We start from the raw sequence: 24,168 nt of genomic DNA, 5'->3' as shown, positions 1-24,168 counted from the left end.
AGATTAAGAATACAAAAAACAACTTGCGCAGGTTTGGGAAGAATTTGATGCAATTGGAAACTATCTCTTTGCGGTAATCTGCTAATGTCGATCCGATCGCTTATCGTGTACCTGGTCGCCGAATAATAAGCCATAAGTTCGTCACTTCGAAGCCCCGGTGGGTCTGCGCTGCTGGCGATGAATGGCGGTAAGGACATCGCCCAGCTCCCTGTTCTAGCCTTTGACTTGAATCTTGCAAGACCCACTATGATGAATTATTGGTAGATCGGGCCAGGGTGAAGCACCGATCTTCGTGCTCTGGGACTCAGCTGAGAACTGCCCCTTGATTCATGGGCGCCACCTACCCTTGACGTTCTGGTAGCAGGGATCCCATTGATTGCCAGGATTATCATCTCGCACGGGTATCATCGGGGACTGGTGATTGTGTGGATCCAGATTACCTGGCGCGATGAAGGCGAGCTAGACAAAGCCCTTGTTGATACACCGTGGGAAATTCCCGAAAAAGATCCTGATCTGCGCGAAGTGCGCGCATTTAGAGTTTGATAAGGACCCAGTTCAGAGTCGGAAAAAGAGGCGCGAGATTGACCGAACCGATCGCCCCACCATAAGTCTTGCGACATGATGATGTGGTTGGCGTCAAGCCATTTGTACTTCGTCAACCGGTGTTCTTACTTCAAAGTAGTCAACATCGCTTCAGGTCGGGTTATAGGAGGCCTCAGTTGCATTGGTCACGATTCTTTGAGAGACGTTGTCTTATAAGGCGAGGCTTCAATGCTTGCCATCTAGGGAGGTGAATTGGTATCTTAATCAATACTTGAGCCGCATTGGGTCTTCCTTTAGGGGCTGTTGACATGGTTCCTAGAACTGCTCAGTCTCCGCTACTGATCAAAAGTGATCAAGATGCAGACTTTCAAAGAATCAAGCTGCCTATATCAAATGTTCTCTAGATGTAGCCGCACGGTTGCTTACAAATTCCGCGATGCGACACCAACCAGGGAGGGTCCACTTGTAGATGAGGGGAAGTGATTGAGAGACGAAGACATAGCTTCTATGTCAAGATTTACGTCGTTTCGCATCATCTATCATCTTTCAATTTAAAATATTGAAGAAAGAGAGTTTCACAGCTTATCGCGAGGAACAGTCAGGAACGGTCCTCTATTAACGAACTCTCTTCCCAGCCACGACCTCTGACGTCGACCCACCCACACTTCAGTTTCACCTTTATTCAAGTCAACTGGTCGTAGAGTCCAAAGTCGAAGCAAAATGACTAAAGTCTTCATGTAAGTAGGAATACTATTCATGGTTAAAAGCAACACATCTAACTTCACCACAGCACTGGTATCACAGGATACATTGGCGGAGATGCCACAGCCACTCTCGTCGCCAAGCATCCTGAATTCACCTACTCTGCACTTGTTCGCAGCACCGAAAAAGCAGAGCAAGTCAAAGCCCAATACCCAAACATACGGGTCGTAATCGGCGATCTCGATGATTCAGCCCTGCTCGAGCGGGAAAGTGCTGCCGCAGACATCGTCCTACGTAGGAAACCAGCACCCGGAACGACCACACCAGCTAACAACTTTCGCAGACACGGCAGATGCCTCTGACCATGCAGACGCTGCAAAAGCCATAGCCACCGGTCTAGTCGCAGGCCATAGCAAAAAGAACCCAGGCTATTGGTTACACACGGGAGGGACAGGAATTCTGACCTTCGAGGACAGCGACAGGAACGAATTTGGCAATCACAGTTACAAGGTGTACGATGACTGGAGCGGGGTCGAGGAACTGCTCAACCTCCCCGATCATGCTTTCCATCGTAATGTGGACCAGCTCGTGCTGGAGGCCGGAACAACGCATGCGGACGTGCTTAAAACCGCTCTGGTTTGCCCGCCTACTATCTACGGTAATCCCTGATTCCACTCGTCTGAAATGGCGACGCAGTGTTTTGACTGAAAAATATAGGTCGCGGCCGAGGACCATGCTCTCAGCGCGGTCGCCAGGTCTACGAGCTCGCCAACGTAACTCTCCGACTCCAAAAAGGACCCATTATCGGAGCAGGCAGATCCATCTGGAACAACGTCCACATCCACGACCTGAGCGACGTGTACCTACTACTCGTGGACGCCGCGATTGCAGGCCGGACTGATGACGGCCTATGGGGATCCAAGGCCTACTACCTCACCGAGAATGGTGAGCACGTCTGGGGTGAACTAGCCAAATCTACAGCAGAAGCAGCCACGAAGCTGGGGTACCTCCCTGAAGCCAAGGCCGAATCTATCGATCTAGAGAGCGCCAAGAAATATGCCGGCTTCGAGTCACTGAGCTGGGGCATGAATTCGCGCGGTCGCGCGCAACGAGCTCGTAAGATCCTGGGATGGAAGCCTCATCGGCCCAGTCTGCTGGAAGAACTGCCTACCGTGGTTCGCAGCGAGTCTGAGCGCATGTAGTAGGTAGATTCCAGGTTCAAAGCTTGCGACCATGTGGGACGGCACACTGCGTTCGAAAATCGCGCTAGAAGGTGCGGTGGGTGAGTCTTATATCCCGGACTTGTTAATCTCATCCGGACAGCTAGAACTAAGCATCGATTTGCAATATGACTTATTGTTCCGATGCCACCAATCGATCCTTTTTTTTTTCTATGCAAGGCATACACGTTTTGAGCCGCGTCAGTGGGACAATCTACACTGCAGGCATTGACAATTCCAAGCCCCGTCGGAAGAATAAAATCGGGCTGTCCCATGCCAAACCCGACCGGTAGCCTCCCGCAGGAGTCATGGACAGGGGTTAAGCCGAGCACCGGCTGACTGGCGGCGTCGGGGTTGAATTGGGCCGATTCTTGGCATTTTTTGGCGCGGCGTTGGGATCGTGATCATTTTAGAGAGTGGTTGTTCAAACCCTACTTTGTGGTCGCGGAGCAATTGTTGGCCCTATTCTAAATATGATGATAATTCTGTGCCCGTATGGGGTGTGAGTGTTCTTTCATATAACTTTAAGTTAGAAACGGTTTTTTCCTAAATGTCTCGTTTACGGCAGCTCAGACTATTCCCCAACTTGACTTTTCCAGACCACGCCGTTAATTGCAATGGCATCTAATATTCCTTCACAAGGTTCCGAGAAGCCAGGGCCGCTTCGTTCCGCTGGTAGCAGGCCGTCATCCACCTTGACAGTTGATGAGAAAGATGAAAAGTATGTTCTGGGACGCAGGGGCATCCTCGTCGTTTTTACACTATGTGTCCTTACACTGATGGCTGCTCTTGATGGGACTTCACTATCCGTAGCCCTGCCAGTAAGCTGGCCTTCAATCGCCTAGCATGCCATTATTGACCCATGAAGACTATAGCGCAAGATCTAAATGGAACAGCCATCGAAGCCTTCTGGAGCGGTACCTCATTCCTACTTAGTTCAACAGGTACGTCACCCATCAACAAAATACAGGTCTTGGCTAACAAGAGGAAAACAGTATTTCAACCAAGCTTCGCATCACTATCCAATATATTCGGCCGCAGACCAATGGTCCTTTTCGCCTTGGTCTTCTTCAGCGTCGGCGCCATAGTCTGCGCAGTTGCAAAGAACTTCACCTACATGCTAATTGGCCGATCCATCCAAGGTATCGGCGGCGGCGGACTCATCGCTTTGAGCGAAGTCATCATCACCGATCTAATCCCACTACGCTGGCGCGGTCAATATTTCGGTATTCTGAGCGCGATGTGGAGTGTTGGATCCGTTACCGGTCCTATCCTTGGTGGTGGCTTCGCGGAGAGCGTGAACTGGGTACGTCTAACAATACCATATCAAGCGCGGAACTAATTCTTATAGCGGTGGATCTTTTATATCAATTTCCCTTTCATTGGACTCGGCGCTCTTTTCGTTATCGTCTTTTTGAATCTGAACACTATCCCCAGTTCGCTGGTTGAGAAACTTCGGAAAATCGACTACATCGGCACAGTCATCTTTGTCGGCAGTCTTTCATCCTTCTTGATCCCTTTGAGTTGGGGTGGGGTCTCATACCCATGGAGCTCGTGGCATACACTCGTCCCTTTGATCGTGGGTGCTGTGGGACTCATGGTTTTTGCATACTACGAGCACCGTTTTGCAGCCGATCCGATTATCCCGCCTGTCATTTTCCAGAATCGCACAGCCATAGCCTCATTTATCGGCAGTGTACTACAGGGCCTGGTTCTTTGGTGTGCACTTTATTATCTTCCACTATACTACGAAGCTGTGAAGGAGTATAGTCCTATTCTGTCGGGAGTAGCCCTGTTCCCGGAGACCTTTACAGTTGCGCCTAGTGGGATGGTCGCGGGTATTCTAATCTCTCTCACTGGTCACTATCGCTGGGCTATTTGGCTCGGATGGACTCTTTCCACTATCGGTCTTGGCTTGATGTGTCTTATCAAGCCGGATACTAGCGTTGCGGGCTGGATATTCCTCAACCTGGTTAGTGGTCTGGGGCTGGGTCTTCTTTTCCCTTCTCTGGGTTATGCTGTGCAGGCATCAGCTAAGCCGAAGAATCTTGCCATTGCTGTCGCTATGTTTAGTTTCTTCCGTGCTTTGGGACAGGCGATCGGAGTTGCGGTGGGTGGTGTGGTCTTCCAGAACCAGATGTACAAGAACCTGCTCAAGTATCCGGCGCTCGCTCCGATGGCTAGCTCTTACAGTCAGGACGCTGCTGGCCTCGTCCAGGTCATCAAGGCGATGGCTGAGGGTGCAGACAAAGCACACTTGAAGGATGCCTATACCGACAGCCTGAGAATTGTTTGGGCAGTTTGCTGTGCAATTTCTGGGGTGGCTCTTCTGGTCAGCCTGTTGACTGAATCTTATGATCTGGATCAGACATTGGAAACCAACCAAGGCCTTCGTGGACCAGATGACGAGCTCTCCGAGAAAGATCTGGAGGCAAAGGCCGAACGTGATATTGAAACGGCCACTCCTATGGCGTGGTAGTGAGACCGGTGCAGCTGGGCCTATGAGCCGTAACGATTGACGAGTCTAGAATGTACAGTGTAGTTTATCTTCAACTAATGGCAATCCCCTCACATATACTCTGGTCTATACCCCTTAACCTCCCGCTCATTCTCTTCGTCATCTTCCACCATATAACCAACACCCCGAATCAATGTTTTGATTCCCTCGCCTCTCTTCGTCTTCTCCCAAGCCTCAACCGTCTTCTCAAATGGAAAAACCTTGGTGATTAATGACTTCAACTCAATCTTCCTCGTAAAGGCCAACTCCAGCGCCATCTTATAATCTCCCGGTCCATACCGGAAACACCCCTTTACATTAATCTCATTCTCCGAGACCGTCGAAATCGGAAAACTGACATTCCGCTGCCCAAGCCCCGTCTGCACAAACGAGCCCCCGACCCTAAGCGCATGGATAGCCATCTGGATGCAGGATTCCGCACCCGTAGCCTCAATAGCAACATCAAACCCTGAAACATCCGTCTCAGTAATATGCGCATTGCGATGCATCCCCCTCAAACACTGAGCATTCTCCTCGGGCGAGAGACTATGCGTCGGAATCGCCGTCGAAAAGGACAACCTCCCATTCGGTATAAATGAATGCGCAAAATCCAATTTGTCGCGACTAATGTCCACCGAGGTAATCACACTAGCCCCAAACTCCCTCGCGACAGCCGCACATAGCAATCCGACTGTCCCCGCGCCAAAAACAACAACCTTATCACCAGGCTGGACACCAACCTGTCTCACGGAATGCACAGCAACAGACAATGGCTCAACGAGAACAGCTTCATCGAGCCCAAAAGACCGACCCACACTAGTGGGGATCTTGTAGCAGCAGTCAGCGGGCATCTTGAAATACTTGCACAGCGCACCGTGGTTAGGTGGACTAGCGGCGAACTCCATTTGCGGGCACAGGTTGTACTTCCCCAACTTGCAGCGGCTACAGAGTCGGCATGCACGGCCGGGCTCGATGGCGACTTGGTCACCCGGTTGCAGGGTTGAGACAGCGGGGCCGACACTGTGCACGATTCCCGAAGCCTCGTGGCCCATGACCAGGGGGTTTGAAGGGGAGACGAATCGCTTAACACCTCCGTGAGTCCAGAAATGGACCTGGTTGGGCTAATCGTTAGTGCTTGTTGGTTTTTTGGGGGCTAAGGTAGGAAACACGTACGTCACTTCCACAGACGCCGACGTAGGCGATGCGGATGATCACGTCGTAGGGATCTTCGATCAGAGGGAGGGGTCGGTCCTCGAAACGGGCGTCTCCTGGGCCATAAAGTAGACATGCTGGGTTCTGCATCTCCGGTGTACTGGAGTTTACAGTTTGGAGCCAGGTGTCTACTGATGTTGGGGTCATCAACACTGATTGACTTTGTAGGTAACGGTTGAATCGATTATATGATTGGAGGTTGAAGATTGGACTGGGAGCAAAAGGTACAGAAATAGGCTTTCGAGTCTATCCAGGTGTGAACTCGGAAGAGGGGAATCCGAGTGATGGGGTGACGGTACGTCGGGGAACAGGTGGGGAAGAACCCCACTATGGCTGCTGACCCCAGACATAGGATACAAGGCTGAGGTACGACGAGAAAGAAGGTGAAAGAAGACTTGAAATCACTATAAAATGCCCACCGAAGATCCAGTTAAACTCCATCCGAAACTCAACACAGGGGGTCGTAACATCATTAGGGTGGAAAAAGCAAAAGTAGACTGGCAGATCATATCATTCACGGCCCAGAACACGCAATCGCTCCTTGATCAGATCCATCTCTTTATCCACATTCATCGCGGCCCTCTTCTCCACTTTTTCGCGGTCTCCTTCCTTCAACAAAACCGATCGGTACTCCCCATCACCATCGGGGGCACCGACAGTCACCCAGACGAATTTAGTCCCGTGGCTTCCGGTCTGTGAACGTTCCTGGACGCCCTGCCAGAACATCTCAGGCGGCACGGACCCATCAGCAGTGGTATAGTTGGTCAAAGGACGACCACCAAGCCGACCATGCTTAATCCACCCTTTCAGAACATCCTTGATGAAGCTAATCTTTTGGACGAATGAATTGGCATCGAGGATTTCGCGAATTCGATCCTCAACCGAGTTGGCAGAGTCGCCGTTGGCAATGTTGAGGAATGTCGCTGCTTCATCCGAGGCAACTGCACGAGTGTCAAATCCGGAGGGATGCATTTTGCCCTTGGCGGAGAAGTAGCGGGCAGCCGAAGGCGAAAGGTGGTAGAAGTCAACCCAGGGTGAGGAACTGCGAGTACGACCGGGCGAGATGACGAGCTTGGTGTGATCGGGGAAGTTGAACTGGAAGGCACCATCGCCGAAGCCCCAGATGCCAACGTTACCAAGTCGCTGGTAGAACTTGATGAACTGACCGTTTGTATGGGCGGAGACTTCATCATTAAGACCTTCATCCCCATGGCGACCAAGGGATCCAATCATGTATTTGCCGAACTGGTCGACCAACTTGATGCGTTTAATCTTCTCGGCGTCTGCTCGGTCAACGTCAGAGCCGCCGCTTACGCGCAGCTTCATGACTCTGGCGCTCTTGGCGTCAAATAGAGATGGGGAGACGTAGGACCTGCGGATGCCACGACATCCTAGGAGATCATCGTCGTGATTTTCGTAGAATTCCACGGGGTTGCCATTGCGAGGAATCAGCTGGTCTGCCTCGGAGTACGGGATGCCCTTTCCTTCTTCGCTGTCCACACTGCGCGCCTTGCGACGAATGTGTTTCTCACCATCGCGGACCAGGACGCTCGTCGCTGGTTGACCGTTCTCTCCTCGGAAAACACATCCCACGCTGCCATCGTCGAGGACATAACCAATGCCGTAGCGGTTGGTGTAGTCCACCCACTTGATGACATACGCGTGTGGTTGTTTTCTCGAGCTACCACGACGTCGCACCGGAGCGTGGCTAACCAGGTTGGACAACATGAGACGAATATCCGTGTTGACATCGTTGAGAGATGTTCCAGGCAGGAGCTCGCAGAGATCTTCTTGATGGAAAAGGGGACTCAAGCCAAGGCTGGAACGAGCCCTCTGTGATCCTGTCTTGCTGTTTGAGCGGGTGAGACCTTGGGAACTAGACTTAGAGCTCTGGCTTGACGCTGAGGCCGATTCCATCGGAGTTTCCCTTGGCCGCTCAGCCCTTTCTGCAGCAATCCTTGGGTCTTGCCGCGTTAATGATCGTAAAGATGGCTGGCGAGCCATCTGTCTCGGATCTTCCGGTCGAGAAGATGAGAGAGATTCAGGGATAGAAGGAAATGGTCCTTGTCCAGCCGCCTCTAGTCTTCGGGATTGCGATCGAGTTTTGCCATACGTGAGACCAGACGGCACGCTAGTAGACTTTGTCAATTGAGGCGCCATAGTCTCACGCAAAGTGGGGGCATTAGAAGCGGAAACCATTCTGCGAGTACGGATAGGGCGTTCGGCCAGGCCGCCCGAAGGTGCGTCGGTGGCAGCTGGCAAAGGTTCGGATTCTCTGGGGTCGCGGTATGGTCGTGAGGAAGGCTCGGGCATTCCAGAAGCTTTGCGAACAGAGTCCATTCCTGGTCGTGCCTGTTGCCGAAGTGTCGCGGCATGGTTCTGTCCCTCCATCCTCCGTTGTTGTGCGGCCGCAAGCGCTGCATTGGTCCTGGTTGTTGCTATGGGGTTGGGACGAGAAGAAACGCTGCGTTTGGATAAAATGCTACTATCGAGGGCAGAGTCTTCTGTGCGAATTGTCTTCCTTGAGGTGTCCATCAAGCACCAGTCGCCGTCGTAATCATGTGGCCATCGATATACAAAGTCATCTGGCAGAGGAACAATCGGATGCAGGCCTCTGGAATCCTCGGCTTCGCATTCGGAGTACGCTGATTTCGAGCAGTTCTTACCCACAGACTTCCGAGCTGTCCCATCAGGCTTTCGTCCTACACCACACAAGGAATAAAAGGCGGCCTTGCAAGAATGGTATCTTTGGCTCGGATCATCCACTTGATACACATAGGCGCGTAACTTCTCATCCGAGTCCAAACCGTAACCCCGAATCATCGCATCACCACGAGGCGAGGTATCCTTCAGCCAGATCGGTTTGTTGAAGCGACAGGCGGGATCCAGTTGGCGAGGGATGCAGCCATCATACATGTTGAAGAATTGATGCTCGACAATGTCGTCAGGATCAGGTCGTTCTTCATCCACAAGGTTCAGACAGGCGCTAACGAGGTCTTTCGCCTCCTCTGGTATGTAATTGTTTTGTTCGGACTCCTTAGGCCAGACATAGGTGAGGCTTCGTACTTTCTTGTAAATCTCTTCTTGGGTTTTCGATTGGAACGGCGGATATCCAGTTAACATCGCAAAGCTAATAGAACAATTAGCATAACGCACTCCAGTAAAGCGGAGCAACGGTCTTACCAAATAACGCCGAGAGACCAAATATCGACTTTTTGGGTGTGTCCACCTTTGCTCTTGTCAAGTACTTCTGGCGCAATATAATTGGGCGTTCCACATAACGTGTTCCGTCGCTTTGCATCCTTGTCGGATAGAATGATTGCAGCTAGTCCAAAGTCTCCAACCTTGAGGTTCATGTTGTGGTCCAGGAACAGGTTTCCCATCTTCAAGTCGCGGTGGGCCACGAACCGTTTGTGTAGGTACTTGACAGCTGCACAGAGCTGGATCATGAATCTGCGCACCTCTGGCAAGGTAAGGCACCTTCGCTTTCGAACCATGTCCATCACTGAGCCGTTCGGGCATAGCTCGAGAACAACGTAAGTGCTTTGGCCGAATGCGAATGCGCGGAAGAATTGAACAATAAAGGGGTGTCGCATCTTGGAATGGATTTGAAGCTCCGTTCGGAACTGCATTGTGATTAGCGCGCTGCTTTTCGAATGCTTTTTCGCAGCTCACTCACCTTCTCCTCCATCTTTTTCTGTGGCATTTGCGACTTCACAACTTTCATTGCGAATACACGGTTATTGCGCGCTAGCGTACCCTCGTAGCATACAGCGAATCCTCCCTTCCCCAAGAAGCCGCCAATTGCGTACCGCTCTGACCCATCCTCCGGCTCGGTGACTATTGACGGCGGCGGGTCGGCATGGTTCTTCGATGTTGAGGTTTTTGGCGCAGCGCCAGCAGCATGTTTGTCGTGTCTGTCGCCCATTTTCTTATCCATTACAGGCTTGGGTTTCATCATCTGATTTGTGCTGCGCGGTGACAGGGCCTCCATTATTAATCGGATCGACTTTTTCGCGGTCGGCGAGGAAATTAGGATAGTCGCAATATGTCTCGGGTATCACAATCTCGCAAAGGGATATCAGGCGTAAAGGTCATGAATAAATCAAAATATTAATCGATCGTGCAAACGGGGGTATCAAGATGCGGCAAGATTGGGATCCCTGTAGCGATCGGATGGTTAGTACTGCACTCCCGGGCAAACCGAGTCCGCGATGACAATTAAAAGTAGGGACGGAACACACCAAAATCCAAAGCGCTGAAGAAGCAAAAACTGTACAAAGCTCGCACAAATCGACAGGGCGCAACTCGACCGGGAGTTGTAGTGGCGAAGAAGCTAAAGTGAAGAGTCGGGCCATAATAGTTTTCCTGATTGGGAAATCGATAAACAGTGGTTGCTAAGTCACCTGATCATCTTTCATCACGTGTCACGTTACCGGTTTTTGCATCCTATATTTTCAATTTTGCTTGTTTTCAATGACTATTTGAAGACATCCTCTGTGAGATCATCTTTTTTGTTGTCATGGTCAAAAGCGGGATTTGAATACTTGAGTAGAGTTGATGGTTCGACTTCAAATGTGATTTGGCGTTCCTACCTGGATTGTATATTTCACATCGCCCGTATTGATTGCCTTGGTGTTTTTCGACAAAGACGTACCCATTAAAATAGGTCAAAAAAGGGGGTTGAAAAAGGACAATTGTCGACTCTATGTATTATTGAGGCTTGGCCTACTACTTCTAGACTATTGAATAACATAGCAAACAAGGTTTGATAATATCACTGCTAGTAGTAAAAATCTTGAAAATGGCAAAGGGACGTCACTGATAGGTAACTCCCATCGCTTCCAAGCACAATTAGGTGCCGTTCTAGCCATTCTTACGATTGCGACCCTACGTATGCACCGTGTTGGTACCCCTAATCTAAAATCACGTTCACCATGAGCCTTGATTCTATCGCGTATCCTATACAACCTAAGAGTAGATTCACCTGGCCGAAAATACCTACGGTGTGCGCCACGCAGTCTCCCTTTCGCGTTCTCGGCGATTGCCAACGTTAGATGCCTCCATAAAGAAACAGACGTCAATTACGCTAAAATTGCACAGATCCGCCTAGTTTCTCTTTACTTTGACTCACGATAGGCCTGATATGTAAGGCGCGTAGTTCCTGATGTCGGCCCCATTGCTCCCCGGGCTTGGCATTATGCTTGGCGCCTCGGTATAGCTTCTAACGCTGTAGGTTAATTGGTTATGTTCGGCGTGGGCCCCGGTTCTCATCTCATAGTTCCCTTGGCCGCTACCACCCCGCTTAAGCGAGGCTCTTTTGCTTCTCATTACTGGGCCCGATACCGCTTGTTGTGACTTGTGTAATTTTTTATTTTTGCTCTGCTGTTCTTCTTTTCTTTCTCCCCAAAAATCACCCAAAAATCTGCAAAATGGGAAGTCTATGGCTTGTCTGTTCAATTATTATGGGTCATGCAGCCCAGACCGCGTTTGCTCGGGATAGCTCTTCTATCTTTCGCCCGTTGAATGTTACAACCCAAGGATATCTTGCCGCGATCTACCCATGGGTCGGATCGTAAGCCTGTTTCCCACACGTTATTTCATATTTGGCAGTGCTAATAATGCAGATACTACAATGGAACAGCTAAGCTCGAATTCACTATGGGCGACCAGCTCACGAGCTGGGATAATAAAAGCATATTGTTTAACGACGAAAGCTGCACCAACTACCACAATAAAACGATCCACCTGCAAGAACTTGACAGTATCTTTGCAGTCATTTCTCCTGCTGATGATAGCGTATCAAACCCCGTCAATATGGTTTGGGGCCTCTGGCCCCCAAATTTCAACTTTAGCTCATCGCAGAATGCTCCCTACTGGACTAGTCGCAAAGCAGAGGGTGAAGATGGTCGGGTCAGATGGTCTTTAGAATCTATCTCGTAAGTGGTGTACAAGAAAAATTTCAGGCCAGGTTACTTATTAACGTTATATTGCTAGAGAGTACTTCAGCAACTACACACGGTACCAAAATATTTCTGAGATTCAATGTTTCCCCTTGGAAATGAACAAAACCACTCAAGCGCCTTATAATATCTCAGCTAGCTTGGCATCGGGATACATGCCGCTAGGGCCCTTAGACGTACCCTCATGCAATGAAGCCGGACGTCTGGAAACATCTACGTTCAATTTTTGGGAGTTACGGAGGAACACGGTTATCAATTTTCAGTTCGACAGCAAGACTCTGAACGCTACTGTCTATGCGAATGGCACTGACATGGTCATAAACATGGACAAGAAGATCTCGGGCGTGTTGAAAATTACCATGACTGGCGTCATCGACCCATGGCACTCAGACTTCCTTTCAGACAATAGTACCACACCCTCTTGGAAACGCACAGTGGGATACGATGAAAACTACTATGGGTACGACTTTAGTAGCGGAGCCATGAGTCGTAATTCCGAAACGGCGGTTTCTATTGCTGCTGCGTTGTTTTCTACGGTTTTGATGCTCATCTAATCAGGATAATTCTATAATAATTGAGCTTATAGAAAGCGATAACTATGTCTATACCTCTACTTATACTACTTGCGAACTATACCTTGAAGCAACCGTGGTTTCTCCAAATGATTTTTGGCGTGCTTTTTACTGAGTCTGATAAGGCTCCCCCATGGCAAACTTTAGCTTCTTCCACCTCATCCCTTCTCTCTAATTCCACATGCTCTCGAAATCTCTGAAGCATCTTAAGCTCAATAGAATCCAGCGATGATTATATCTTCCTTAGATAGAGAAGCCACTCCTTGCGGCCCAAGAGTAAAGAAACAATGTTGATCTTGAGAATACCATCGCGATATCCGCACACATCCGAGATAAAGATACTAAAGGCTAGGGCGAGGAATTCATTCAGACATAGATTAGTATTGTTATCATGGCGAAAATCAAGGAAATTGCCCACCTGAAGGCACGCAGACCGACCTCGTGCAGTTGGCTGGATGCTACCAGAGATGTAATCCGTATCTCCTTTTCCATGGTAGACAAATCTCACCTGAGGGCCTATGCAAATTTGATTTGTGGAAGTCCACTCGCTGTTTACTCCCCTCGGAAGGCCGTTTTATTTAAGAGAATGGCATAGAGTGGGCTAGTATTGTGGTAGCCCGTGCCTGACTAGCTTTGGATACGAGATTAGCACCTTTTACTCCACCAATCAGCTCGCATGGCTTAGTTGGTAAAGCGCGTGACTAGTAATCACGAGATCCTCGGTTCAAATCCGAGTGCGAGCATTTTTTTTAAGTCTTTTACAGACCACCAAGTATCGAATCAAGCTTTGGATTGCAGATTAGGTGCAACTTTTGAATTTTTGCATCAATTTTTTTTCGATAATCCTTTCTCGAGTCCGGTTGATACAGAATGTGACGAACCCAATTTCTCTGAAATATGAATGGTTAGAGAAAGAATTATGCCACATTGGATAGTTTGCAAGCCCGAGAAAGCCTGGCTGACTCACCACGTTAAGCCGCAGCGAGGGTGGGGACGCCCCGAGGCGGTGCCTGGAAGAACGTCACGGCGCGGGTTCTGACCCGAGTCAAGCTCGAGGCAACTTGGCTTGCTCACCCGTCAACTGCACACCATGTCGCTCACACTCAAACTATCCTCGCTTGCGATCCGCACCCTCTCAAAACCTATCGCCGTACGTTCAAATACCGCGCCGTAATACACTCCAGAGCTAAGCTGACAAGCCGCAGAACCAAATCAAAGCTCAGGCTCGTGAACATGAGCGCTTCCGCAATGTGTGCGTCTCAATGGCACAAGCCCTTCACCGCTTCGATATGCGTCTCCGATTAGGCTCCATTCGCGATACGAGTGCTTCACAACGACAAGCTGCCGCTGAGGCGGAGGTAAAAAAACACGCCACGACAAGCCCAACTGTGAAGACCCAAGTGGAGACCAAGGCGGAGGAAGAGGCTATTGAAAAAGCCAAGAAGGCAGCAGAAGAAGCAGCGAAGCCCCGCCATTACCGGATTCGACCTTTGTCCGAATCGAAAGCTATCGAGTCCGGCGCCAACTTCATCAGTGAAACTTTCTTGTTCATGGTTGCTGGTGGATTGATCCTATTTGAGTCATGGAGGTCACGTCGCAAGGAGACCACGCGCAGAGATGGGGTTGAGGAGCGGCTGGCTGAGCTTGAGCAGTCAGAGAAGACAGCAATCCAGGCATTGGTGGCACTGGAGAAGGAGCTGCTCGCACTAAAGGCCAAGCATGGCGAGTCGCCAAAGTCGACACATCACATTTTGCCTCGCGAGGTATGGGAGGCTCAACCTGAAGTCGAAGAGCCGGCAGTTGAGGAGACTTGGTGGACCAAGGCCACGTCCTACTTCTCCTTTGGGCAGAGTGCCTCCAATACTGCACCGACAGCTCCTGCAATCAAAACCTCACAATCCCCAGACACGAGACAAGTTGGACAGCCAGCTGTACCGGCAGGTCAGACTCAACCATCCGCGACCAAGAGCTCGTAAGAAGATTGCTCAACATCTATTGTACCATTTACATGCATTGCTGGTGATTGTTGTTGATTATTGTTTTGAGGCAATTTGTTTCTATGTTGCCTGGCTATCGTGTTACTCATGAAGAGTCAGGGTAATGCCCTGTTTCAAGGGTTGTTGATCCTAGTCAAGAGCTCTTGAGTCACCCCGGCTGCTGCTGCGATCGCCCTGTGATACCCTCCCCTCCTCCAATCCTCGCATATAGATTTCTTCCCTTTGTATATACATTGCTCATCTTCTCTTATCCTCTCTCAACTACCTACTTAAATAACAGTATCTTGTCTCTCAGAAAGGTCAGCCTCAAATACTGGTGCTTACTTATATTTCAGGCGTGATCCTCAAAGTAAATAGATACCCTCAAAGCTAGATAAAAATACCGTTTGATGTCTCGGTCTGCAGAGGAAAGATACTAATTCGTTTAGATATTTGATAGTCGCACAGATAGTAGAGAGGAGAGAATAGATAGTAGCCTAAGAGAGTACAATGGCATTCATCGGTCTAGACTTTAAGCGGGGATTTGCCACTACCTCAGGCGTTAAAAACCGGAGACTAGGAACTCTTACAGTGACAATAACAATTTTGGCGCCTAATGAGAGAAAAAGCAAAGACCCTACCTACGCAAGGCACGGGCGCTTACGAACCACTCGGGCGTCAACTCGCCATTCGGGATCCTCATGCCCAATGACGTCGATGCTTCTATTTTGGACTGTGGTTCCAGCCACACTTAGTTGAGTTACTTTTCTGTAGACACGCAATACTTTAGGGTATACGTTCATGGATAGCCAATGATAGTTGCGTAGGTTGACAGAGGTAGACTAAAATGCCGAAATAACCGGCAACCAAAGTACAACTTCGCCCCTGAGGCAGCGGAGACCCTGGTGTGGCGCAGTCTCCCCGAAGTGTTTGGTGGGTTTGCGCGTTGTACGTAAGTCCGGCTTCCGCTTTCCCAAGTGTTCCCTGGTGAGATCGACATCTGGTCATTGCAATTACCTGTCCAGGCCTACCTTCGTTTACACTTGGTCTGCCTCATATCGCCTGGGCGCGAAATACACAGAGGTCGACACAGCATGGTGAGTCAACCCCCCAACAACGATCAGAGCGGGGAGAGACTGACAACCCCTCGTGCGACTCTAGGGTCAATCACGACGCCCCGTAGGCGGGGAGAAGAAAAGTCGCTTTGGGCGCAACAAAGCAGTCGCCGACGTCGGTGACGGCCGTCAGTCCGGCAAGGGCCAGATCAAGAAGGCGACATTCGAGACCTCCAAGAAGAAGGAGATCGGTGTCTCCGACCTCACACTGCTCAGCAAGATCTCCAACGAGGCGATTAACGAGAACTTGAAGCTTCGCTTCCAACATGGCGAGATTTATGTAAGGGAGCGCTATCGCACGCGGACTGCGGGGTTGCGGTGCGCGGACCAGGACACGGGCTAACGATCTCATATCAGACCTACATCGGACATGTGTTGGTGTCTGTCAACCCGTTCCAAGACTGTAAGTGGTATCAGCGAGGTCGCAAGACTTGAACCAGCTCACTAACATGCGACTTCCTAGTGGGCATTTACACCGATGAGGTGCTCGACTCCTACCGCGGCAAGAACCGCCTCGAAGTTCCTCCTCACGTTTTCGGAGTCGCCGAGTCGTCATACTACAACATGAAGTCCTACAAGGACAACCAGTGCGTGATTATTTCGGGAGAGTCCGGTGCCGGAAAAACAGAAGCTGCTAAGCGGATCATGCAATACATCGCGAGCGTGTCCGGCGGCAGCGACTCGTCAATTCAACAGACCAAGGACATGGTGCTTGCTACGAACCCTCTACTGGAGTCATTTGGTAACGCTAAGACTCTGCGCAACAACAACTCGTCGCGATTCGGCAAGTACCTGGAACTGGAGTTCAACGCCAATGGCGAGCCGGTGGGTGCCAACATCACAAACTACCTGTTGGAGAAGACTCGAGTCGTGGGGCAGATTATGAATGAGCGAAATTTCCACATTTTCTATCAATTCACCAAGGGCGCACCGCAGAAGTACCGCGACAACTTCGGTGTCCAACAGCCGCAATCCTACCTCTATACGAGCCGATCTAAGTGTTTCGATGTTCCCGGAGTCGATGATCTAGCAGAGTTCCAGGATACCCTTGATGCGATGAAGATGATTGGTATGACCGAGGCGGAGCAGGACAATGTTTTCCGTATGTTGGCCGCTATCTTGTGGATCGGCAACGTCCAGTTCAGCGAGGATGATTCGGGCAATGCGTCTATTGCGGATCAGTCTGTGGTGGACTTCGTCGCATACCTGATGGAGGTGGACTCCGCCCAAGTCAACAAGGCCTTGACAATTCGTCTTATGGAGACCTCGCGCGGTGGTCGCAGGGGCTCCGTCTACGAGGTTCCGCTTAACACTGTTCAGGCCTCGGCTGTCCGGGATGCTCTGGCCAAGGCGATTTACTTCAATCTGTTCGACTGGATCGTGGGGCGCGTCAACCAGTCTCTGACTGCGAGAAGCTCTATTACCAACTCAATTGGTATTCTAGATATTTACGGATTCGAGATTTTCGAGAAGAACTCGTTCGAGCAGCTCTGCATTAACTATGTCAATGAGAAGCTGCAGCAGATCTTTATTCAGCTGACCCTCAAGGCGGAGCAGGATGAGTATGCTCGCGAACAGATCAAGTGGACGCCGATCAAGTACTTCGACAACAAGGTGGTGTGCTCGTTGATCGAGGACAAGCGACCGCCTGGTGTTTTCGCCGCGCTGAACGATGCTTGTGCAACTGCGCATGCCGATTCTGGAGCCGCCGACAACACTTTCGTCGGAAGGTTGAACTTCCTTGCTCAGAACCCCAACTTCGAAGGTCGCCAGGGCCAGTTCATTATCAAGCATTATGCTGGTGATGTGAGCTATGCAATTGAGGGAATGACGGACAAGAACAAGGATCAGTTGCTGAAGGACTTGCTGAACTTGGCGGGATCCAGCAGCAACCAATTCGTCCACACGCTCTTCCCCAACCAAGTTAACCAGGATGACAAGCGACGCCCGCCCACAGCTGGTGACAAGATCAAGGCATCTGCCAATGACCTTGTCGCTACGTTGATGAAGGCACAGCCTTCATACATCCGAACCATCAAGCCCAACGACAACAAGGCTCCCAAGGAATACAACGAGGGCAATGTCCTGCATCAGATCAAGTACCTGGGTCTGCAAGAGAACGTACGTATTCGACGTGCCGGTTTCGCTTACCGCCAGAGCTTCGACAAGTTCGTCGAGCGATTCTATCTGCTGTCGCCGAAGACCTCCTACGCCGGTGACTATACCTGGACGGGCGATTCGGAGTCTGGCGCCAGGCAGATCCTGAAGGATACCAGTATTCCCGCTGAGGAATACCAGATGGGTATTTCCAAGGTCTTTGTCAAGACACCTGAGACCCTCTTCGCGCTCGAGGCCATGCGTGACAAGTACTGGCATAACATGGCTATCCGAATTCAGCGTGCTTGGCGCAACTACCTCCGGTACCGCATTGAGTGCGCTATCCGTATTCAGCGCTTCTGGCGCCGTATGACCGGAGGAATGGAGTTTATCAAGCTACGTGACCAGGGGCACCAAGTTCTCCAGCACCGTAAGGAACGCCGGAGGATGAGTATTCTCGGATCCCGTCGCTTCCTGGGTGATTATCTCGGTGTGGCCAACGATGGCGGGCCCGGTCAGATGATTCGCAATGGTGCGAATGTCAACAGTAAGTCATTGTGCCTCTTCATTATGTTCGCCAACTAATCTGTTGCAACAGGCTCCGAGGAAGTTCTCTTCTCTTGCCGTGGCGAGGCCTTGATATCCAAGTTCGGTCGTTCCAGTAAACTGGCACCTCGGATTCTTGTCCTGGTAGGTTTTTGGCCCATCGTTGTTGGACTACTCTAACCTGTCCAGACCAACCGTCATGTCTATATCGTGGCCCAGAGCATTGTCAACAACCAGCTTGTCATTTCATCTGAGCGCACCATCCCGCTCGGCGCCATTAAGGCTGTCAGCACCTCTAACCTGAAGGATGACTGGTTCTCGCTGGTTGTCGGGGCTCAAGAACCCGATCCCCTGCTCACATGTGTCTTCAAGACTGAGTTTTTCACCCATTTGTCGAATGCCCTTCGCGGTTCATTGAACCTGAAGATTGGCGAGAGGTGAGTACAGCCCCGATGTCTAGCCGTTCAGGTACTAACAAGCTGTAGCATCGAGTACAACAAGAAGCCCGGCAAGCTGGCCTATGTCAAGGCCGTTAAGGACCCCCAGGCTGGCAACGTCGACTCCTATAAGAGTAGCACAATCCACACCAGCGCCGGAGAACCTGCCAGCTCTGTGTCTAAGCCCACTCCTCGTCCCAGGCAAGTGGCTGCGCGACCTGTCACCTCAGGTAGACTACTTCGACCGGGTGGCCCTGGTGGTGGTCCGTCGAAGCTTTCTGCTGCTGCCCGGAAACCTCCCCCTGCCGTACAGTCTTTGCCCCAGTCCACGCCTAAGCCCGCCGCCGCTGCTCAACCGCGCATTGTACCTCAACCCGTTGCAGCCGCCGCTGCTGCACACACTCGCAACCAGTCTTCGGGCTCTGTGAGAGCCCCGCCCCCTCCTCCCCCGTCTGCACCTGCTGCCTCGAAGAAGCCCACTGCCAAGGTCCTGTATGATTTCAACAGCGACCGGGCGAATGAGCTGTCCATCCGAACCGGTGAAATCTTGCAGATCGTCTCCAAGGAAGGAAACGGTAAGTCATCATAAATTACCCTTAAATTTAAAAGAAGAAATTCTAACCGATCCAGGCTGGTGGCTATGCATGAACACCACAACCTCCGCACAAGGTTGGACTCCCGAGGCCTACCTTGAGGAACAAGCAGCCGCTCCTCCCCCCAAACCCACACCTCCCCCTCCCCCGGCTGCACCTCGCGCAACCCCCAGTCCTGTCCCCAACGGCGCAGCTAGTGTCGCCGCCGCGAAGTCCAAACCTGCCCCTCCCGCACCCCCAGCCAAGCGGCCGAACATGGCCGGCCGCAAACCTGCACCTCCCCCTGCACCCCGCGACAGCGCCGTGAGCATGAACTCAGGCGACTCATCCGGAGCCAGCGGCCGCGGCACACCAAACAGTGCCTCGAACGCCAGTCTGGCCGGTGGTCTTGCAGAGGCTTTGCGTGCGCGGCAGAGTGCTATGCAAGGGAAGCATGATGACGATGATGAGTGGTAGATACCGCAGGGGTATGATAGATGCGCAAGTCGGTAGTTTTTCCGTTCCTGCGCTTAGCGTTGCCATACCTTTTTTCTTGTTCTTTTCTCTTCGTTTGTTTGCAAAAGAGACCCACGGCATGTGCATTCAGTCTGGTTTTGATGATGATGATAGGTTCATTTGAGTCATTTTCATTTTACTTGTTGGATCATGGGCTGGCGGTTCCACCGTTTCCTTTTTACATGGCTTGTCTACAGTGTAGAAAGAGTTTGGAATATATACCGTTCTCAAGTTCATTGTATTCATGGATTGTATTCCGTCACATACAATGCATCATGTGTAAGCTACCTAGGGAGTTCATGCTCCTAGGTTAGGTAGATAGACAGGCGTCGAGATGCATGGCATTGAGTCATGGCTCCAAATCCAATCTAGGACAGGAACTTGCTAGCCAGGCTCATGAGGCCACCGGCACCACCAGTACCACCAATACCACCACCACTCTTCATATACATCTTCAAAGCCATCTCAGCAGCATTGTTGATAGCAGACTGCTTGTCACCGGACTAAAAAAAAACTCCCATTAGCAAACCCCTCAACCTGAACCCATCCAGAAAAAAAGAAAGAGAACTCACCATATTAGCCCCATTACCAGATTTCTCATCCCACAGCTTCCCAGCCTGAGACATAGCCATCCCAATCAGCTTATTCTTATCCATACCCCCATCACTACTTCCACCGCCAGTAAACATCTTCAAAGCCTGCATAGCAGCACCCGCACCAACAGTGCTCGAGTCATGAGTCTGTCCCTCGTCATTGCCACCATTGTACATAGCCTGGTGAGCCTGCACAGCGTGACGCTCGTCGATCTCACCCGAGCCAGCGGAGGAAGCGCGGCCCTGGATGAAAGAGAGCGCGTTGGAGAATAGGTCGCTGTTGCCGCTGTCGTGTTGCGAGGCGTGTTGGGCCGCGGAGGAGAAATCGTCGCCGCCGGAGTAGGGCTCCGAGCCTTGGTAGCGCGTGTCGCGGTACTCTTGCTGGCCTTGGTTTTGGTGGCCGTGCTGGCCTTGGTTGCCGTAGCCCTGGCCCTGTTCCTCACGACCATAGCCCTGGCCCTGCTCCTCACGGCCACCGTATCCTTGGCCTTCGTTGCGGCCGTATCCCTGACCTTCATTGCGGCCGTAGCCCTGGCCTTGCTCCTCACGGCCGTAACCCTGACCCTCGTTGCGGCCTGAGAAGTCGTTGGACTGGTCGTAGTAGTTGTTTCCGCCTCGACCGCCGCCGCCGTACTCGGACCGTTCGTTGTTGGAGCCGTACTCGTTGTAGGACATTGTGGATGAATTGATGGGTATGGGTAGATGGATGGAAGAGAAAAAACAGGAAAGGAAGTGAGATGGGGGGTTGTTTTGGAGGGGTAGTTAAGCTACCTATGATTTGGCTCGATCGGAGCGGGGCTGAGCTGAGCTAGAGGTCCCACATCAGATCGGATCGATTGCTTGGTTCTTGCGCCAGGGCTTCATGTATTGTGTACGTATATGTCTAGAGTGGCGTACAGGTGGCGCGAGTCATGCTGTAACACATGCATAAAACATAGGTGTAGGAAGAATGGAGTATAAAATTCGTATACATGTGCGTGGGTTGATCAACAAAGACGTGGAGTTTACACCCGAGCTCATATTTTGCCTCCCTCTAGCACTGGTCGGAGTTGTGCACTACTCCACTTCCACGTTTAGCTCCAATAGTTTCGTTTTTCGAAAAATGAGATACAATAGTCTTTCGGCGGCGTGTATTAGGTATTTATTCCAATTAGTAAGGGGTATTTTGTCTTCACACGGCTATACTAAGACCAATGCGGGACCTCGGGCCAGGCATCAACGCCATCGAGCAAAACCATGCCCATTCCCGTATGGAGATGTGTTTCCATGTGGCAGTGCAAGAGGAAGGCCCCAGGATTCTCGACGTGGTATCGAATTGCAAGCCAGGCGACGCCGTTCGGCGCAGTAACGAATGTATCACGATAGATAGGAGTTTCCAAGAAGTTATCTGTTGACTCACTCAAAGCTTCTTCAACAGAGCTCCAGGTGAAGGTTCCCATTCCGGATCCGATCAAGAAAGCCTTGTTGGAATGCTTGTGGATAGGGTGAGGCGGCTGGAGCTTCGTCGGCTCTGGAATGGCAAGCTGGAAGACGATATCCACCCACGTATCATTCTTCGTCTCGATCTTGAGAGAGGAGTCCAAGCCCGGTGCCTCCCGATTGTAGAGAACGGGTTCCATTGCAGCGAGGTCGGCTGGAAGGAAGGTAGTTCCATCCAAAGTCCATTCCCAAGACGAATTGATGCGTCCAAGTGTCAAGAGATGGAAATCATCCGCCTTCGCGGCTGGTAGAATGGGAGGATACGGTGGAAGGTGCTGGGTGTCAAGCGAGACCACTTCAGCCGTGGTATTGACACCGCCGTAGTCGATGTATGGCGTTGACTGGCGCTCATTATCCTCACCACCCTGGTATGTAACACTAGCATAGCCAGAGATAACCTGGTTGCCATTGCCAGCAACGCGCATCGTATAGCTCGCGTACTCTTTATCCAGCTTGATCATAACGGAGTACCGCTCGCCATTGTAGATGGGGATTACATCAACCAGCTGGGGCTCGATATAGCGACCGTCGACTTCATAGACGTACATCGGATGTTCATCGATTGATACGGCGAGGGCTTTGAGACCAGCGGCGCTGATGAAGTTGAAACTTGCCCATTTCGCCTCAGGATCGACTATGAAGCCGGTCTTTAGGCCGTCGCTGGGTGTGCATCCCGAGTTTAGACCGCCGGGCAGGAGTTCAGGGTGATGTTCCCAGTCGCCTTGAACCACGCGCATGAATGGATCACATCTAGTTCTTGTTAGACCATTGCGAGAAATGTGAAGAGCTTAAGCTTACCCTTTGTCGGTCAGTGGATCGGTGATAACTGCTCTGATCTGTGGCGGCTGTAGAGCGGTCAATTCTTCTGAGGATTTGCAATAGACAGATCCTCGGCCGTTGACAAGAACACTGTCCGAGCAACTAATACAGTTAGTACAATTATTTGAGACCAGGTATTGGATGCTTACAAGATGTCATATCCGGAATATTTCAAGGCATCCATGTATGCGTCGGATGTCAAGTGGTCCCAGTCAGAGAGAACGACCAGCTCGGCGTTTGCTTGAGCCTTAGTCATGGCCTCAATGTCGTCGGGGTCATCAGAAATCATGGAAAATGGCGTGTCACGGTCGGCAGATGGTCTATTGTAGTGTTAGAAGGCCATTGAAGAAGGGATGTTTCGTATTGTAGAATGCATATGCTCGCGCAAACTGGAGCTGCCCTCCAAGATGAATAGACTCGGGAACAGACTTACCGAATTTGAATAGGCCCATACAAGCCATCCATGATCCTAGACCTATCATGGGAATGATACCAGTATGTGCCATAGGTATTAGCTACCCATTTGTACCGATAGGAGGCACCAGGCAAGATCGCCCACTGCGACAACCCGGAGACACCGTCAGACCAGGGCGTTCCCTTTTGCCTATAAGAAGCAAGTTAGCGATGTACCAAAACAGAAGAGAAGTGAACTAACTCAATCCCATGGAAATGAATCGAAGTATTAAACGGCATATGATTTGTAACATCGATCTGTATAAATTAGCAACCATCCATAATGCCCCAACCAGAGCCCAAGAAAAAGACCAAAAACAAACCGTCACTTCATCGCCCTCGTCAATAATCAACGCGGGTCCCGGAAACTGATCATTAACAAAGATCATATCCCTCTCCAGGCCATTCGGAGCACCCCGTTGCCACGTGAGGTCCAAGGAGAATTGGACCTGAGCGGCCTGAACGAGGGAAATGAACTCCACGAGCGGAATAAGCCATTTGACGCGCACCATTTCGAAAAAGTCGAGTGGTTGATGAGAGTGGATGTGGTTTTGGAGGGAAATTTATTCAAGGCGCAGGTTCATGGTACATACTTGCCAAGCAAGGAAGGTGTGGTTTCGGTTGTTTACATTCCTGAGGTACCGGAAGGTACCGAATGGCCGAAGCCTTATAGCGAGACAGGGAGGTCCTCGAATGGGGAAAAGCTTTGCGCATTCATTAATGTCAGCCATATCTTTGGAATGGGTTCACAAGGGTTCAGGCTTGACCCGGCGAATGAAGTGCGATTCTAGTGACTGTATTCGGTAATAGGTCCAATTGCTAGCCCGTGGTTGGGGACCACCATGTGGAAATCTCA

At 50.9% G+C, this 24,168-nt stretch overlaps 9 protein-coding genes across 9 annotated transcripts; 5 read left to right on the top strand and 4 right to left on the bottom strand.

Moving 5' to 3' along the window:
• Positions 1–1,263: 1,263 nt before the first annotated feature.
• On the top strand, positions 1,264–2,447 carry N7443_003254 (uncharacterized protein; the record flags this gene model as incomplete). Its single annotated transcript, XM_056883310.1, has 4 exons — positions 1,264–1,280; positions 1,334–1,539; positions 1,589–1,903; positions 1,963–2,447. 4 exons carry the CDS (start codon positions 1,264–1,266, stop codon positions 2,445–2,447), a joined length of 1,023 nt encoding a protein of 340 aa, XP_056745151.1.
• Positions 2,448–3,082: 635 nt separating this feature from the next.
• Positions 3,083–4,944, top strand: N7443_003253 (uncharacterized protein; the record flags this gene model as incomplete). Its single annotated transcript, XM_056883309.1, has 4 exons — positions 3,083–3,286; positions 3,334–3,409; positions 3,461–3,771; positions 3,817–4,944. The coding sequence occupies 4 exons, from the start codon at positions 3,083–3,085 to the stop codon at positions 4,942–4,944; spliced, it is 1,719 nt and encodes a 572-aa protein (XP_056745150.1).
• An 89-nt stretch (positions 4,945–5,033) lies between these two features.
• On the bottom strand, positions 5,034–6,264 carry N7443_003252 (NAD(P)-dependent alcohol dehydrogenase; the record flags this gene model as incomplete). The annotated part of the gene is made up of 2 exons (XM_056883308.1): positions 5,034–6,074; positions 6,136–6,264. 2 exons carry the CDS (start codon positions 6,262–6,264, stop codon positions 5,034–5,036), a joined length of 1,170 nt encoding a protein of 389 aa, XP_056745149.1.
• A 420-nt stretch (positions 6,265–6,684) lies between these two features.
• On the bottom strand, positions 6,685–10,168 carry N7443_003251 (CDC5/polo family serine/threonine-protein kinase; the record flags this gene model as incomplete). Its single annotated transcript, XM_056883307.1, has 3 exons — positions 6,685–9,304; positions 9,358–9,800; positions 9,854–10,168. The coding sequence occupies 3 exons, from the start codon at positions 10,166–10,168 to the stop codon at positions 6,685–6,687; spliced, it is 3,378 nt and encodes a 1,125-aa protein (XP_056745148.1).
• Positions 10,169–11,835: 1,667 nt separating this feature from the next.
• Positions 11,836–12,691, top strand: N7443_003250 (uncharacterized protein; the record flags this gene model as incomplete). The annotated part of the gene is made up of 2 exons (XM_056883306.1): positions 11,836–12,113; positions 12,172–12,691. The coding sequence occupies 2 exons, from the start codon at positions 11,836–11,838 to the stop codon at positions 12,689–12,691; spliced, it is 798 nt and encodes a 265-aa protein (XP_056745147.1).
• A 1,108-nt stretch (positions 12,692–13,799) lies between these two features.
• On the top strand, positions 13,800–14,685 carry N7443_003249 (OPA3 family protein; the record flags this gene model as incomplete). The annotated part of the gene is made up of 2 exons (XM_056883305.1): positions 13,800–13,859; positions 13,915–14,685. The coding sequence occupies 2 exons, from the start codon at positions 13,800–13,802 to the stop codon at positions 14,683–14,685; spliced, it is 831 nt and encodes a 276-aa protein (XP_056745146.1).
• Positions 14,686–15,779: 1,094 nt separating this feature from the next.
• N7443_003248 (class I myosin myoA) lies at positions 15,780–19,929 on the top strand (the record flags this gene model as incomplete). The annotated part of the gene is made up of 8 exons (XM_056883304.1): positions 15,780–15,782; positions 15,847–16,080; positions 16,158–16,203; positions 16,264–18,444; positions 18,496–18,587; positions 18,633–18,880; positions 18,929–19,455; positions 19,511–19,929. 8 exons carry the CDS (start codon positions 15,780–15,782, stop codon positions 19,927–19,929), a joined length of 3,750 nt encoding a protein of 1,249 aa, XP_056745145.1.
• A 407-nt stretch (positions 19,930–20,336) lies between these two features.
• Positions 20,337–21,236, bottom strand: N7443_003247 (uncharacterized protein; the record flags this gene model as incomplete). Its single annotated transcript, XM_056883303.1, has 2 exons — positions 20,337–20,471; positions 20,541–21,236. The coding sequence occupies 2 exons, from the start codon at positions 21,234–21,236 to the stop codon at positions 20,337–20,339; spliced, it is 831 nt and encodes a 276-aa protein (XP_056745144.1).
• A 509-nt stretch (positions 21,237–21,745) lies between these two features.
• On the bottom strand, positions 21,746–23,824 carry abr2 (laccase abr2; the record flags this gene model as incomplete). Its single annotated transcript, XM_056883302.1, has 6 exons — positions 21,746–22,790; positions 22,839–22,961; positions 23,009–23,179; positions 23,293–23,463; positions 23,515–23,570; positions 23,636–23,824. 6 exons carry the CDS (start codon positions 23,822–23,824, stop codon positions 21,746–21,748), a joined length of 1,755 nt encoding a protein of 584 aa, XP_056745143.1.
• Positions 23,825–24,168: the final 344 nt, after the last annotated feature.

This window comes from Penicillium atrosanguineum, assembly GCF_028827265.1.
Source record: "Penicillium atrosanguineum strain IBT 20685 chromosome Unknown utg000002l_segment0_segment0, whole genome shotgun sequence".
NCBI classification, from domain to species: Eukaryota; Fungi; Ascomycota; class Eurotiomycetes; order Eurotiales; family Aspergillaceae; genus Penicillium; species Penicillium atrosanguineum.
Note: the sequence above shows the minus strand (reverse complement) of the source record. Positions and strands in the feature narration are given on the sequence as shown.